The sequence below is a fragment of the Hemitrygon akajei genome, chromosome 15, assembly GCF_048418815.1.
Source record: "Hemitrygon akajei chromosome 15, sHemAka1.3, whole genome shotgun sequence".
NCBI classification, from domain to species: domain Eukaryota; kingdom Metazoa; phylum Chordata; class Chondrichthyes; order Myliobatiformes; family Dasyatidae; genus Hemitrygon; species Hemitrygon akajei.
This window is the reverse complement of record NC_133138.1, coordinates 77077005-77095265: the sequence shown is the minus strand read 5'-3', so window position 1 is coordinate 77095265 and position 18261 is coordinate 77077005. Positions and strand designations below refer to the sequence as shown.

Below are 18261 nucleotides of genomic sequence, written 5' to 3'. Positions count from 1 at the left end.
TTCAGCCTGTTGTTTTATTTTCAGCATCCGAGTTTCTATTTTGACTTTCACTGTTAAGTGCCAATTCATAACTACAAGAGATGTTGAAAAGAAATGAGGAGCTATAAAGCAAGATCACTCTTTTGCTTCAGTTTGTGCTGTAATTGTTTCTACCACAGGATAGCACAATTCCCATGCTGATGGCAAGGCACACTCCTGTCCTCTTGTGGCTGAATTCAGTATTTGGTTCATTTGCTCCAAATGCACAAATATATTTAAACCAGGACTATAAAGTAATTTTTAAAAGTTGCAATTATGAATAGAATACAAATATTCTATATTGTTTTATGGAAAACATTGCCTTTATAACCTTTTGTGATATTTTGAATTCTTATCTTTATATTGAAAAACATTCCATGAATTTGTTCTGGTGGTCTAAAAACTAGTCCAGGTCACAGGAGTCTTCCAATTCCAGCATCTTTGCACATCCCTGATTTCATTTGTTCCACCATGAACACGAACAGATAAGCCAATTTGCCTTGACCCTTGCCCTTGGAAATTGCAATGAAACTGTTTCAAAACTAACAAAACTAGAAGGATGGACATTTTTTGTTCATTGTAGGGCACATCAGCCATGGCACTGTGCACATGGAGTGTTCATTCCAGGACCATTCCTCCCCATTTCCTAATTAATAACACTCAGACCACAAACATCACATCATACCTGTGATAGCTCTTCGGATTTCTCTAGCTGCCTCTTCTCGCACTTCAATTGAAGCCTGCTCACTATACCACGCTGTGTGTGGGGTGCAAATGAGATTTGGCGCATCCTTCAAAGGCCCCTGACTAAAGCTAAAATACACCAAAAAGAAATTATAAATGTAGTAATCTTACAAATCTGATAAAAATAAGCTTTTCAAGAACAAGCATGAGAAATAGTCCTGTAGAGTGTAAATACGTATTTTTGTTGCAAAGTTTAATGGACCTGCCATCTAACTCCTTTGGTTTGAACGCTACTACAATGACTTGAGGTGAAGCCAAGTGGATGGATGTTATGAAATCACAAAATAATTATTAAGAATCAAACTCATGATGTGAATGACAATTTGACAGACAGCAAGACAAATGCCACAGCAGCTTTTTTCTCATTTCACACTTGCAGCAAAAAGCTACATTATCGTTGGACCATTCCATAACAGTTCAATGTGGATAAAGGCTTTGGAGTAAACTTAAAACTTGGTACTTTAACAAACATGTATCAGAGTGCAGTTTATGAAATTGTCCAAGAGATGGACTATCTTTGTCCAACAGTCAGACTTTATTCCAGTACTCTCAGATTTGGTCCGCATTGATTGGGAATATCCAAGTGAATATTAATGCTGGTAATACTATTGATCAATAAGAAAAAGCTTATTCACAACAGAGGGCTATATATTTCACTCATGCTAGCTGGGTTGAATCACAAGATTGTCAGAGATGAACACCTGCTGTGGCAGTTTTGTACTACAGCTTTAGCCCTGGAGGGAAGGGCTCCCTATAAAAAGTATTCACTCACCTTGCAAGATTTCATATTTTATTGTTTTACAACATTGAATCACAGTGGATTTATTGCTTTTTTCCCCCCCACACCGATCAACAAAAAAAAGATGTGTCAAATTGAAAACATATCTCTACAGAGTTATCTAAATTACAAATATAAAACACAAAATAATTGATCACACAAGTATTCACCCCTTTTAACATGATACCAAATCATCACTGGTACAACTAATTGGTTTTTGAAGTCACATAATTAGTTAAATGGAGATCGCTAGTGTTTAATCAATGTTTCAATTGATTGTAGTAAAAATACACCTTTATTTGGAAGGTCCAACTGCTAGTGAGTCAGTTTCCTAGCAAAAATTACAAAATATAGATGAAAGAACATTCCAAGCAACTCCACAAAAAATTATTGAAAAGCACATGTCAGGAGATGGGATACATGAAAATATCCAAGTCACTGAATATCCCTTGGAGTACAGTTAAGTCAATCATCAAGAAATGGAAAGAAGATTGCACAGCTGTAAATCTGCCTAGAGAAGGGCATCCGCAAAAACTGAGTGACTGTGCAAGAAGGGGACTACAGTGGAAGGCCACTAAGAGACCTATGACAACTCTGGAGGAGTTACAAGCTTCAGTGGCTGAGGTGGGAGAGACTGCACATATAATAACTGTTGCCCAGGTGCTTTACAGGTTAACAGCTTTATGGGAGAGTGGCAAAGGGAAAGACACTGTTGGAAAATACACAATTCACATGAAATCTTGGTTAGAGTTTGCCAGAAGGCATGTTGGAGACTCTGAAGTCAGCTGGAAGAAAGGTTCTATGGTCTGATAAAACCAAAACTGAGCTTCCTGGCTATCAAACTAAATGCTATGTTTGGCTTAAGCCAAACACCACATAACGTCAAAAACACACCACCCCTACCGTGAAGCATGGTGGTACATCATGCTGTGGGGATGCTTCACTGCAGCAGGCCCTGGAAGGCTTGTGAAGGTAGAGGGTAAAATGAATGCAGGAAATTACAGGGAAATTCTGGAGAAAAACCTGATGCAGTCTGCCAGAGAATTGCAACTTAGGAGATTTGTTTTCAAGCAAGACAATGACCCCAAGCACAAAGCCAAAGCTACATGGGTATAACTTAAATAAAACAAAGTTAACGTCCTGGAGAGACTAAGTCAAAGCCCCAACCGCAATCCAATTGAGAAATTTTGGCTGGACTTGAAAATGGCTGTTCACTCATGATCCCCATGTAATATGACAGAGTTTGTGCAGTTTTCTAAAGAGGAATGGGGAAAATTTGCAGTGTTCAGATGTGCAAAGCTATAGATACCTATCCACACAAGACTCAAGGCTGTAATGGCTGCTAAAGGTGCATCTACTAAATACTGACTTGAAGGGGGTGAGTACTTTTGTAATCAATTATTTTGTGCCTAATAATTGCAATATAGACAAATTTGTAGAATTTTTTTCCACTTTGACACAAAAGTGTTTTCTGTTGATCAGTATTAAAAAAGCCAAATTAAATCCACAGTGATTCAATATTGTAAAACATTAAAACATGAAAACTTCCAAGGAGGGGTGAATACTTTTTATAGGCACTGTAGGTCTATTGTTTAATTAACTTTCATCTTAAAGTAAATCAGCATCAAAATTGCTGAAAAGCCAAGAATGAAATTTTCTTTACTCAATGCTCCACCCTCTGTTTGAACTGCTGAGTATTCATCTATAATTGAAGGAAACAAGGAATTATGCTGACACCTTTATACAATGGAGAATCATAGATAAAGAACATGTCCTAAACCACACTCCTTCTGCCCAATGAGACCTTTTTTTTTAAGCCAGAGCTTCTTCCTTGCCACTCTTCCATAAACACCCTTTTTGTGCAAGGCTAGAGATTGTGCAGCCATGAACTTCATCTCCAGTTGCAGACACTGCCTTCTGCAGCTCACTCGGAGTGACCGTTGGCATCACAGCAGCCTCTTAGAAGTGCCATTCTTCTCTGGTGACTAAGTATAAAGGGGCGGCCTGGCCTAGGCAGTATGACTTGGTTTCATATCCCACCCCCCAACTTTTTCATGATGGACTGCACAGAGCTCCAAGGTATGTTCAATGCTTTTGAGTATCCTTCCCCAGATTTTGTGCTTCTCTATTATAACTTCCCTGACTGGTCTTGAATGCTCTTCTATCTTCATGTTGGTTTGGTCTGTTGAAAATCTACTATACTGTTGGACCTTACAGAGGTCTTATGAATTCATTGAAAACAAGTGATCCTCCAATTTTCTACATTAACGAATTATGGAAGTATATTGCACTTGAAGAAAGTTAGCATAGTAATCACAATGAGGATGAGTACTTTTTCAGCTTCAGTTTTGGTTTTTCATTTTTTAATAAATTATTGGTCGGTTTTGGAATTTTTCATTTGATTTGACATGATGCAAAACGTTTTGTAGGTTAGCATAAAAATCCTACTTTAGTATATTTTACATTTAGAAAATAAGACAGTAAAATGTGAAAAATAGTTGTGGGGACTGAATACTTCTGCAAGGCACTGTATATACTACCTTAAAGCCAAATACTACAGATGCTAAAGTAAAAAAACAGAAAATGCCACAAGCTCTGAAGTTGGCCTTCAATGCTTTCAGGTAATCAAGACACGCCAAAGTTCAAAATTAATATTAAAATTTATTATCAAAGTACATATATGTCACCACATACAGCCCTGAGATTCTTTTTCCTGCAGGCACACTCAACAAATCTATAGAACAGTAACTGTAAACAGGATCAATGAACACAAAATCGTGCAAATGCAAATATAAATAAAGAGCAATAAATAATGAGAATGAAATAAAAATATAGCGTCCTTAAAGTGACACCATCAGTTGTGGGAACACCAGAAGCAGAATGAGTGGAGTTATTCCTTTTTGTTCAAGAGCCTGATGGATATCTCTTCCAGAACCTGGTAGTGTGGACCCTGAGACTCCTGTACCTTCTTTTTGATGGCAGCAAGAGGAGAGCATGACCTGGATGGTTGGGCTCCTTGATAATGGATGTGGTTTTCCTGTAACAATGCTATGTGTAGATGTATTCAATGGTGGAGAGTGCTTTACCCATGATGGACTTGGGCAGTTTCCATTCATTTTTGTAAGATTTTCCATTCAAGGGCATTGACATCTCCATACCAGGCTGTGATGCAACCAGTCAACATACTCTCCATTACACATCTACAGAAGCCTGCCAAAGTTTTAGATCTTTGTAAATTCCTAAGGAAGTAGAGGTGCTGCCATGCTTTCTTAGTAATGGCATTTACGTGCTGGACCCAAGAAAGATCCTCTGAAATGATAACACAGAGGAATTTAAAGTTGCTGATGCTCTCCATCTCTGATACCCCAATGAGAACTGGCTCATGAACCCCTCATTTCCTTCTCCTGAAGTCAAAAATCAACTCCTTGGTCTTCCTTACATTGAGAGGTTGTTGCTGTTGCACCACTCAGCCAGATTTTCAATCCCTCTTCTATATCTTTGATTCAGGCAACGAGAGAAATGTCGTCAACAAACTTAAATATGACATTGAAGCTGTGCTTAACCCCAGTCATAAGCATAAAGCAAGTTGAGCAGAGGCCAAGTGCACAGCCTTGTGGTGTACCTGTACGGATGGAGATTCTGGAGGAAATTTGCCAATCTCAGCTGACTGGGGTCTGCAAGTGAGGACATAGAGGACTCAATTCCACAAGTACTGAAGTCAAGGTCTTGAAGCTTATTGATTAGTTTTGAGAGGATGATGGTACTGAATGCCAAACTGTAGTCAATGAAGAGCATCCTGATGCATGTACCTTTGCTGTGCTGTCCACATGTTCCAGGGTTTAGTGAAGAGCCAATGAAACAGCATCTTCTGTTGACCTGCTGTGCACCACAAGTATGAAAAATGGAGCAGATCCAAGTTGTTTCTCAGGCAGGAGTTGATAGTTTCATCATCAACCACTCAAAACACTTCACCACTGTGAATGAAAGTGCTATTGGATGACAGTCACTGAGGTGGGATACTATGTATAATTGAAGCCTGTTTGAAGCCGTGGATAACTCAAATTGTTGAAGCCGGAAGTTAAAGATATTGGTGAACTGTCCAACCAGTTGATCTGCACAGGTTTTTAGTTACTCAGCCAAGTACACCGTCTAGGCAGGATGCTTTCAATGGGACTTCCCCCTCCCCACCCCCGAAGGATGCTCTCATGTCGGCCTCAGATTGAAATTACAGGGTCATTGGGGGCTGTGGAAGTTTATGAAGGTTCCTCCATGTTCTGTCAAGAAAACTGATTTGAAATGCTAAGTCTCTCTTGAAAGATGCTGCCGGACCAGGTCGTGTTTCTGACTTTCCTTTTAATATATACAGAATCAGGTTTGATATCACTGTCATGTGTCATGACATTTGCTGTTTTCTGGCAGCAGTACATTGCAATACAAAATAATAAAAACTATAAATTAAAGTATATACAACAAATATAAATTAGAGGTTCAATAAGGGACTAAATACTGAAGACGTGTTAACGGGTTCACTGTCCATTCAGAAATCTGACAGTGGAGAGGAAGAAGCTGCTCCTGAAATGTTGAGCGTGTCTTCAGGCTCCTGTAGCTCCACTTTGATGGTAGCAATGAGAAGAGGGCATATCCTGGGTGATGGGGTCCCTAATGATGGACGCCACCTTTTTGAGATATTGCCTTTTGAAGGTGACCTGAATGCTGTGATCATGATGAAAGTTTACAACTTTCTGCAGCTTCTTCCAATCTTGTGCAGTGGCCCCTCCATAACAGATGGTGATGCAACCAGATGGTATATCTGTAGAAATTTGCGAATGTGGTTGGCGACATACCAATTCTCCTTAAACTCCTGTTGTGCCTTCTTTGTAACTGTATCTATATGTTGTGCCCAAAATAGATCTTCCAAGATGTTGATACTTAGGAAGTTGAAACTGCTCACACTATCCTGACTTGTTAAAATCTACCCATTTTGTACATTAATCTGCAAACTAGCTCACCTGAAAGGCTCTGATTCATGAACATCCAAAGCTGCCCCCCGTATCCGTCCATCCTTCAGTGCCTGTGCCAATGCTTTTTCATCTACCAGACCTCCTCGTGCAGTGTTCACCAGGAATGCGCCTTGACGCATCTGAGAGTCAGATTTATAATAAAATTAACAACAGTATCAGCAAATATCTGAAGGGCAATGTTGATAAATCAGGAGTAAAATAGCTCATGAACAATACAATAAACTATGTTGGTAAACACAGTAATATGTTGAAATATGGATTTGCTGAACATGGATGAACTACAGATCCCCAAACCAGACATAGCTCAATCTCCTTCTGTAAAATTCTTTCTGAATATAATGGCACAAAGCATTTATCGTCTAGCAGATAGTGAATGCCAGTAAGAGAAGTAATGTTATTCATAATATTCAGAGTGCACAGAGAACTAATTGTAAACAGAGAGCAATATGCATTTCATAATTTAAACTGCTATTTAATTAGCCAACTATAATCTATCCAATTTTCAAATCAGTTCACTACTCAATTACCAAATTTCAATTTATCATATTTTAAGAAACATCATGACTCACTACATTAAGGAATAATAATGCCGGATGTAATATTAGTGGTCAAGGATGCCTTGTGGATAAGAGCTCTTTATAGTGTTATCTTGATGAGAAGTTAGTTAATTTTGTGCAGACAATGGACAAAATAAGGGATGTTCATAATCTACATGATTCATTTGGTAACTAGAGAATTAAGGACGAAATTTGGCAGTTCAAGACTTCGATTCAAATGAGACAAAAATAAAATCCGTAGAACTAATTAAAAAGTTCTTGGATTGCTGTGAAAGCCTAATTGGTTGACTGATGTCCATAAAGGAAAGAAGCGATTCAGGTTTCAGCATACACTAACCTGGTTTACTCTGATCTACTCTTTTAAGTGGATTAAGTAGGCCAATTATAACTGTTCTAAGCATGAAAGACAAATCTTTTTCTGCAATTCATGATAACTCAGTTGAGTACTGAATGCTGCCTTGAGTGATGCCCTATGTATAGAATAAATTATAAACTCTCTGGAAGCAACACCATCTTTATTTTATTCTAATCAGCTTATGGATTTTAAAAAATGTTTTTTTTTTTTAAAACAGTGCAAACAGCTCCAAAGGAATTGTGTAATGAAATAAACTTGAGATGTGCGCTCCTGGCATTTATACCTGTTTTATGGTGAAGTCATTGATGAGGTGATGATTGTGCTCATTTAGGCTACAGTGCAAGGTCACACAGTCACTATGAAGCAGCAGATCCTGCAAGGTGCTAATTCTCTGCAGACCAAGCGACTTCTCCACTCCATCTGGCAGGTATGGATCATAGAAGATTACACTGAATCCAAATGTTTTGGCCCGCAAAGCTACTGCCTGACCAATACGGCCTGCAAGAGAAAGGAAGCATTTTTTTTTCCAGTTTATAGAAAAAGAATACCAATCTACTTAATAGCAAGCTAGAAAGAAATGAACTCAGCAGGCTGTGCCAATACTAGTCCACATCTGTGTAGAGGAGAATTTATGAGAGGTTCAGCCACTGCTCACGGTTGGCATCATGTAACAGCAGGAGCCCAGCCAATCAGCACTGACTGAGCAGAATATCTCACTGGCAAGGACACTTGCATCCTTCTCAAAAACCACATTTCTTTTTTAGACATTTAGGCCACTGGACCATGATCTATTTCTGCTCGTTTGTGACATTTTCTTACCACCAGCCTGTTCAGTCTTTTAACAATTTGCATGTTCTTGAGTCTTTTCATCTCCTTTATGCCTGATGCCTGCTATTAAATAATCTACTTTCACTTACAGGAGTGTGGTGAGTATTTTAACTGCTGATGGGTCAGTGACGTGTCTTGCTTTTGACAAGATGATCATAATCAAATTGTTTCCTTTTCCTACAGATGCCATTTCACCTACAGAGCATCCCCACATTTTTTTTTGTTACGGATGGCCAGCACCTACAGCATTTTGCCTTTTATTTATTATTTATTGATACAGAGTGGAGTAGGCCCTTCTGGCCCTTTGAGCCACACCATTCCAACAACCCCAATTAAATCTAACCTAATCACAGGACAATTTACAATGACCATTTTACCTACCTAGTATATCTTATAGACAATAGGTGCAGAAGTAGACCATTCGGCCCTTCGAGCCTGCACCGCCATTTTGAGATCATGGCTGATCAACTACTATCAATACCCGGTTCCTGCCTTGTCCCCATATCCCCTGATTCCCCTATCCATAAGATACCTATCTAGCTCCTTCTTGAAAGCATCCAGAGAATTGGCCTCCACTACCTTCCGAGGCAGTGCATTCCAGACCCCCACAACTCTCTGGGAGAAGAAGTTTTTCCTTAACTCTGTCCTAAATGACCTACCCCTTATTCTCAAACCATGCCCTCTGGTATTGGACTCTCCCAGCATCTGGAACATATTTCCTGCCTCTATCTTGTCCAATCCCTTAATAATCTTATATGTTTCAATCAGATCCCCTCTCAATCTCCTTAATTCCAGCGTGTACAAGCCCAGACTCTCTAACCTCTCTGCGTAAGACAGTCCAGACATCCCAGGAATTAACCTCGTGAATCTACGCTGCACTTCCTCTACAGCCAGGACGTCCTTCCTTAACCCTGGAGACCAAAACTGTACACAATACTCCAGGTGTGGTCTCACCAGGGCTCTGTACAAATGCAAGAGGATTTCCTTGCTCTTGTACTCAATTCCCTTTGTAATAAAGGCCAACATTCCATTAGCCTTCTTCACTGCCTGCTGCACTTGCTCATTCACCTTCAGTGACTGATGAACAAGGACTCCGAGATCTCTTTGTATTTCTCCCTTACCTAACTCTACACCGTTCAGATAATAGTCTGCCTTCCTGTTCTTACTCCCAAAGTGGATAACCTCACACTTATTCACATTAAACGCCATCTGCCCACTCACCCAGCCTATCCAAGTCACCCTGAATTCTCCTAACATCCTCATCACATGTCACACTGCCACCCAGCTTAGTATCATCAGCAAATTTGCTGATGTTATTTTCAATGCCTTCATCCAAATCATTGACGTAAATTGTAAACAGCTGTGGTCCCAATATTGAGCCCTGTGGCACCCCACTAGTCACCACCTGCCATTCCGAGAAACACCCATTCACTGCTACCCTTTGCTTTCTATCTGCCAACCAGTTTTCCATCCATGTCAATGTCTTCCCCCCGATGCCCTGAGCTTTGATTTTACCCACCAATCTCCTATGTGGGACCTTATCAAATGCCTTCTGAAAATCGAGGTACACTACATCCACTGGATCTCCCCCGCCTTAACTTCCTGGTTACATCCTCGAAAAACTCCAACAGATTAGTCAAGCATGATTTACCCTTGGTAAACATCCTCGAAAAACTCCAACAGATTAGTCAAGCATGATTTACTCTTGGACTGTGGCAGGAAACTAGAGCACCCGGGGAAAACACTCGCCTTCCACTGGGAAGATGTACAGAAACCCCTCACATAATGGTGTCAGATTTGAACTCTGTAACGCTCCAAGCTGTAATAGCATTACACTAACAGCTTTGCTACCAGGGTGCCCAATGTGGCTACTGTAGTTTAGAGGTTTACCAATGGTGTCACACTGCAACCCACTTACCTGTTAAAAAAGCATCATGTTCAAAGCTGTTAATGACTCTTTAGGTTGTTCCCTTGATTTAAGAATTAATTTCTCAAAACAAATTTTGTCCCACTCTCAGCCCAAGGCAGAAAAACCTGAACTAAAATCCCATAATGCATTCTCCCAGCCCTTGATTTATAAACTAAAATGTTTTACAGGACACACCAGTTTGTAAAATGAGAAATGGCTATATATGAAAAACTCAATTTTGGCAGAGCAATTTATTGCGATGAAGGATTTTTAAAAATTTCAGGACAATGGACCAGTTAAGGAGACACTGAGGGGCAAACTGGAATCAACTGATAAAGCTGAAATCATCAGCACAAGTCAAAATAATATACAAGCGTGGTGGGATACCCGCCATCTGAAAGAAGAGCGCTCCTATGAAACGGTTCGTAAGCTGGAATGTCATAAAGTGAAGAGGCAATTATCATTTATTTATACGGGAAAAGTTTGTCTGCGCTCGCAGCTCGCAGACCCAAAAAATAACGTACCAAATCATGCCAAATAACACATAAAACCTAAAATAACAGTAACATATAGTAAAAGCAGGAATGATCTGATAAATACACAGCCTATATAAAGTAGGAATACTTTTCTGCAATCATTGCAGCACTGTCAGCAGAAACACTTGGCGCAAGCGCTCTCGGCAGAAACACAATCTCCAGTAACGTTTAAGCTGCCAAATCATACCAAATAACACATAAAAATACACTTATATAAAGTAGAAATAATGTACGTACAGTGTAGTTTCACTTACTGGAATCGGAAGACAGTGAGCACACTGATGATGGTGTGTTAGGCTGAGTCGTCGGAGGTTGGGATGGTGGGAGACTGGGATGTCATCTCATCATCGTCTGTTTCCATCAAGGCAAGCAGGTCACCTTCTTCTATGTCTGCCTGCCTCAATGTCGAAGGTCGAGGTTCGTCATCTGCTGTGGCTGATGTGGAAGGCTTGAAAAATGACACTATGCTTGACTGCTTAGCCTTGCACATTTTTCTATCATACAGTTCTTTGTAGACACTCAAACCATCCTGAAAGTATGCTCTAAACCTACGTACCCTTTCAAAATTAAAGTCGTACTTCTCTGCAATCATTGTAGCATTGTCAATTGCAGCAAAAACCTCACGCAGTTTCTTCACATTCAGTTCCTGGACAACTTCACTTTTGGTCCGTTCGCTACTGAGTTCGGTTTTGATTGTTATCCTTTCCTCTTCATCAGATCTTCATCTGTCAGTTCTTGGTCATGGGATGCCAAAACCTCTTCAACATCATCTTCGTCAACTTCCACAAACTCTTAGCCAAACTCACTATATCCTTACTTCGTTCACCACCATCGAAACACTTAATTATGTCTAGTTTCATGCTAACTGTAACACCCTTACGATCTCTTTTAGGTTTTCCCAATATCTTAGAACTCATCGTGCTAATGGATGCACAAAATAAATCGACATAAAGCACAGATGCTCCCAAGCACGTGTTAAGCAATGCCGGCTAGAATGCAGTTCCGGGGGAGGAGCTTGGCTGCTCAGGGCACGCGCTGTCTTTTTTCGCGCACTACCTTTTATCGCGTGCTGCGTTTTTTCGCAACAGTGAAAACACCTTCTGTTAGTGAAAACAGATACCTAATGTAGGTCTTTCATAACAGCGAGGTGTCGTAAAGCCAACGTTCAAAAAACGGGGGACACCTGTACATTGAAACATTATAAGACCATAAGACAGGAGCAGAATTTGGCCATTCAGCTCATTGAGTTTGCTTCACTATTTTATCATAGTAATCATCCCTCTCAACCACATTCTTCTGCCTTCTCCCTGTAACCTTTGACACTCTGACTAATCAAGAACCTATCAACCTCTGTTTTAAGTATACTCAATAACTTGGCCTCCAAAGCCATCCGTGGCAATGAATTCCAGATTCACCAAACTCAGGCCAAAGAAATATCTCCTCTCTCTGTTCTAAAGGGACATTCTTATATTCCAAGGCTGCACCCTCTGGTTCTAGACTCACTATTGAAAAATCCTATCCTTGTCCATTACCTACGCCTTTCAATATTTGATAGGGTTCACTGAGATACTGTCTCATTTTTCTAAACTCCAGCAAGTATAGATCCACAGAGACAAACATTACTCATATGTTAACCCCTTCATTCCCAAGATAATTTTTGTTAACCTCCTCTGAACCCCTTTCAATTTCAGCCCAAATCTGCTCAAAACACTCCAAATGTGGTCTGGCCAATGCCTTATAAAGTCTCAGCATTACATCCTTGCATTTATATTCCAGTCCTCTCAAAATAGGTGCTAACATGGCATTTGCCTTCCCATCAACAGCAAGTTAACCTTCAGGGAATCCTCCACTAAGACTCAAGTCCCTTTGCACTTCCGATTTCTAAATTTGGTCCCTGTTTAGAAAATAGTCTACAACTTTATTCCTTCTCCAAAGTGAATGACCATAGACTTCCTAAACTGTATTCTATCTGCCACTTCTATGCACATTCGCATAATCTGACCAAATTCTGCAAACTTCCTGCTACCTCAACACAGCCTGCAGCTCCACCTATCTTTGTATGGTCTGCAAACTAGGTCACAAAGCCATTAATTCTGTCATCCAGATCAATGACATACAACATGAAAAGCAGTCCCCCACATTGACCCGTGTGGAATACCACTAGTTACTGGCAACCAACCAGTAATTAGAGATTGATAAAATGTCTAAGATGGCATTTGAGACATTAGCCTTGGAGATAGAACACAAAAGCTGGGGGTGGGAGGGTACAGGTTAAACTGTACTTACATGCTGTTCTGGTTACAGCAAACTGATTGAAGAAATTTAAGAGGATATTACTAGGACAGAACTGTAATTAAGAGGTAAGATTCGCTAAACTTACCCCAGGCAGGTAGTAAGGAATGGCCCATTTCTCTTTGCAAAGAGTCAATTTTAAGAAATTTAAATTAAAAACAGAAAAACAAAAGGTGCAGTGTAAATGAAACTAGCTTTCATGAAATTAAGCAGGCAGAAGCACACAAAATTTAAAGCACACGTCAACCACATGAAGAACAACAACAACCTGTGATGAGAACCAAAGATCTCAGAAATGGCATTAGCCCAAATAACTACTTCCTCAGTTGCAACAAAGATAAAACAGAATCCTTTCTGTCCCATAAAGTAAATTTCTATGAATTTTGAGTGAGGAATACTGTAATACTCCATTTTTGCTGGGAAGGAAGTTGACTGTCCTTTTCTGCTAGAATAATGTGTTGGTTCACTGAAGTGAGCCAAGAAGGAATTCTTTTAGGCATGCTCAATAAATGTTGAGCCAACCAGTGAATTTGAATCGCTTAAAGCAGAACTTTTTATTTGTTAAATCTCAATGTCCAGAAAATGTGACATAATTACTTAGAAAGTTGCCAGCATATGTTAAAGTTCCAAGTAAATTTATCAAAGTACATATGTCACCATATACCAAATCTGAGATTTATTTTCTTGTGGGTATTCACAGTAAATACAAAGAAACAACAGAATTAATGAAAACCACAAACAATGTATAAAGGACAACAGATTAATACAAAAAAAAAGCTAAAATAATGATAAATAAATAAACAATAAATGGAGAACAAGAGAAGAGGTCTTGAAAGGGAGTCCCTAGGTTGTGGGAACAGTTCAATGTTAGGGTGAGTAAAGTTATCCACACTGGTTCAGAGCCCGATGGTTGAGGGGTAAAAACTGTTCCTGAGCCTGGTGGTGTGGGTCCTGAGGCTTCTGTACCTCCTGGATTAATTAGGCTGCATCCACTACTTTTTGTCAGCTTTTTTGTTCAAAGGCATTGGTGTTTCCTACCAGGCCATGATGCAACCAGTCAGTATACACTCCATTACACATCTATACAAGTTTGTCAAAGTTTTAGATGACATGCCAGATCTTTGCAAACTTCTATGAAAGTAGAGGCATTGCCATGGCTTCTTTGTGATGGCACTTACATGCTGGTTGGATCCTGTGAAGTAACACTGAAGAATTTAAAGCTGTATCTTAAAGCTGAGCAAAGTCGTCCTTCTGCAGTTGTACAGGGCCCTGGTGAGACCACACCTGTTGTATTGTGTCCAGTTTTTGTCTCCAAATTTGAGGAAGGACATTCTTGCTATTGAGGAAGTGCAGTGTAGGTTCATGAGGTTAATTCCCAGGATGGCAGGACTGTCATAGGTTGAAAGATTGGAGCGAAATGAGCTTGTATACATTGGAATTTAGAAGGATGAGAGGGGATCTGATTGAAACATAAGATTATTAAAGGATTGGACATGCTAGAGGCAGGAAACATGTTCCCAATGTTGGGGGAGTCCAGAACCAGAGGCCATGGTTTAAGAATAAGGGGTAGGCCATTTAGAATGAGTTCAGAAAAAACTTTTTCACCCAAAGAGTTGTGGATCTATGGAATGCTCTGCCTCAGAAGGCAGTGGAGGCCAGTTCTCTGGATGTTTTCAAGAAAGAGTTAGATCGAGCTCTTAAAGATAGCGGAGTCAAGGGATATGGGGAGAAGGAAGGAACAGGGTACTGATTGTGGATGATCAGCAATGATCACAGTGAATGGCAGTGCTGGCTCAAAGGGCCAAATGGCCTACTCCTGCACCTATTCTCTATCTTCTTCGCCTCTGATCCCTCGATGAGAACTGGCTTATAGACCTCCAGTTTCCTCCTCCTGTAGTCAATAATCAGCTCTGATTTTGCTGATATTGAGTGAGAGGTTACTGCTGAGGCACAGTTCAGCCAGATTTTCAATCTCCCACCTATATGCTGATTCAGCCTATGACAGTGGTGTCATCAGCAAACCCAAAAATGGTATTGGAGCCGTGCTTAGCCTCAGTCATTAGTATAAAGCAAATAGAGCAGGGGGCTAAGCACACGCTCATGTAGTGCACATGTGCTGATGGAGATTGTGGAGAAGACTGGGGTCTGCAAGTGAGGAAATCCAGGATCCGGTTACACAAGGAGTTATTGAGGGCTTGGGCTTAAGAACTTATTGATTAGCTTTTAGGGGACGGTGGTTTTGAATGCAGAGCTGTAGTCAATGAAGAGTATCCTGATGTATGCACTGTCACGGTCTAGATGTTCCAGCATTGAGTGAAGAGCCAAGGAAATGGCACCTGCTGTAGACCTGTTGTGATGGTAGACAAAATGGAGCAGATCCAAAGTCTCTCCTCAGGCAAGAGTTGATATGTTTCATCACAAACCTCTGAAGGCACTTCACAGTGGTTGTTAGTGCTACTGGACGATGGTCATTGAGAAAGGTTACCACATTCTTCTTAGGCACTGGTATAACTGAAGCCTGCTTTTAGCTTCAGACTGCTAAGCTAGCAAAGTAACTTTAATTTTAAAAAAATAAGTTGCATTTATCACTGTTCACTTCTTCATGGCATCCTGGCGTACTTACAATGATAGTCACTGTGATGTGGCAGTGAACTAAACTCAAATTTGCCAGCTGATAACCTACTCTATAGTGTGTTGACTAAGCAAGAAAAAAAAGGGCATGGACAAAACATAAAATCCCCTTTTTTCAAAGTATAATACAAATACTTTTTGTGGGTTGATGAAGCTCCTATTTAGTACCTCAAAAAAAAAAGAAAGAGAAAGAAATCAAAGGATAGCTCTTTCTTTGCTTCAGCATTTTTTGTTGACTGCAATGGAGTAGCTACCCAAGTTTTATACTCAAAGTGCTGGAGTGGGATTTGAACTCACAACCTTCTGGAGCTTTCATTGAATTGTTGCAGTCAATTAGAAAAACAGAAAGAGTGAGGAAGACAAGGAGCTCTTAGGATTATACACCATCTGACAAACATACCCAGTCCAATGATGCCCAGAGTTTCTCCACGGATTCGAGCTGCTCCGGCTGCTACTTCTCGGATCTGCTCAACACTTGACACTCTTGTACCCTCTCGCAAGGCTTGATGGAGCCACGTTGACCGCCTGTAAAGGTTTAATATGTGACACAATGCCGAATCTGCTGTTTCTTCTACTGACGACGAGGGAATGTTACAAACGGCAATCCCTGTTAAACAGAAAGTATTTGTGATTCAACCATTGCCACTAAATAGCAGGGCTATTCATTTTAGAATTTTGTTCATTTGAACTGAACAAAATGGCAAAATAATCCGTTTCAAATGCATTGGTAAACAGTTTTAGCAGTTTTGACATGCAAAGGAAAACACTTTGCCTCAATCTCTAATGATACAATTTAAAACTCATCAATTGAATCACTTTCAGTTCACTGGTTCAAACCGCCTTTATTTCATGACAGACATGCAGTTCCTAAACATGCCCATTCCCCCCCCCCCCCCCACCCCTCATCAAGAAGGCTTAAAACTCTCCACTTCATACTGGGCAATAGATCTAACCAGATCCCCTCAACTGCTACCCTTCTCATCTGGCAGAATTAGTTCTCACCCTCAAGTTTCCCCTTTTGCCGCTCCCACTTTCTTCAAGCCCAAAGTGCCCGCATGGACCCCAGCTATGCCTGCCTTTTTGTTGGCTATGTGGAGCAGTCCACATTGTAAGTAGACACTCCCTAACTCTTTCTGCACTTCATCGATGACTGCATTAGTATTGCTTCCTGCATCCATGCTGAACTTGTCAACTTCACCAACTTTGCTTCCAACTTCCACCCTGCTCTTAAATTTCCTTGGTCCAACTCTGACACTTCTCTCCTTTTTCTTCAATCTCTGTCTCCTTTTCTGGAGACAGACTATCCACTGACATCTTTTGCAAACCCAAAGACTCAGTTGTCTTGACAATACTGCCTCCTAACCTGTCACATGTAAAATGCTACTCCATTCATTCAGCTCCTCTGTTTCCACCACATCTGTTCTTAGGATGAAGCTTTCAATTCTAGAATATCTGAGAAGTCTTCCGGCCCCCCCCCCCCAAAGAACGGGGTTTCCCTTCCAACACCATTTCTGCTGGCCTCACCGATACACCTCCATTTCCCACACATCTGCCCTCTCCCATCCTCCCAGTGTCATAAAAGGGACAGGGTTCCTCATGTCCTTACATATCAACCCAGAAGCCTCTGTATCCAGTACATCATTCTTCATAACTTACACCATGTCTAATGAGATCCTACCACTAAGTTTGTCCTTCCCTTCCCACGTGTGTTACTTTCCATAGGAATCAATCTCTATGTGATTCCCTTGTACACTTATCCAGCCCCACTGATCTCCTTACTGGCACTTACCCCTGCAAGCATGTTAAGTGGTATCCCTACACCTCCCTCACCACCAGTCAATGCCCCAAACAGTCCTTCCGGGTCAGGCATTACTTCACCTGCGAGTCTGGCAGGGTTATCTATTGTATCTGATGCTCCCATTGTGGCCTTGTTAACATTGCTGAGACCTACTGCAGATTGGAGGACCACTTTGTTGAAAACACTCATTCTGTCTGCTGCAAAAAACAGGATCTCTGTGGCTACCTATTTCAATTTGACTTCCCATTCTGAGTCGCCTCTATTGCCATGATGTGGCCAAATTCAGACTGGAGAGGTAACACTTCATTCTGTCTGGTAGCCTTTAACCTGATGGCTTGAGCATTGATTCTCTAACTTCTGGTCATTTCTCCCCCTTCCCTCCTCTTTTTCTATTCTTCATTCTGGTTGCCATCTTACCCCTTCTCTTCTCACCTGCTCATCACCTCCTTCTGGTTCCCTTCCTCATTCTTTCTTCCAAAATCCACTGCCTCTCCTATTGGATTCCTTCTTCAGCCCTTTACTTCTTCCACCTATCACCACCCAAGCTTCTTACTTCATCTTGTTCCACCACCCACATTCCCCTTCTCCTTATTCCACCTATTGCCTGCCACCTTATATTCCTTTCATGGCTTCTGTGCCCCCCTTTCAGTCTTAATGAAGGGTCTCAGACCGAAAAGACAACTGATCATTTCCCTCCATACAGACTGCCTAGCTTGGTTTGGGGGGGGGGGGGGGGGGGGGGGTGTATCTAAAATCCTAATAGAGATCCAATTCCTTTGTCAATTTGCATCTAT

The 18261-nt window shown here is 40.8% G+C and overlaps 1 protein-coding gene across 4 annotated transcripts in view; it reads right to left on the bottom strand.

The window, feature by feature from the left end:
• LOC140739488 (C-terminal-binding protein 1-like) overlaps positions 1-18261 on the bottom strand; it is a 118565-nt gene that overhangs the window by 9668 nt on the left and 90636 nt on the right. For all 4 annotated transcript variants that reach the window (XM_073067840.1, XM_073067839.1, XM_073067842.1 and 1 more), the window contains 4 exons: positions 16070-16276; positions 7757-7971; positions 6550-6680; positions 704-831 (listed from right to left, as the gene is read on the bottom strand). In XM_073067840.1, coding sequence (XP_072923941.1) covers positions 704-831; positions 6550-6680; positions 7757-7971; positions 16070-16276 — 681 coding nt within the window. The remainder of the gene's footprint in view (positions 1-703; positions 832-6549; positions 6681-7756; positions 7972-16069; positions 16277-18261) is intronic.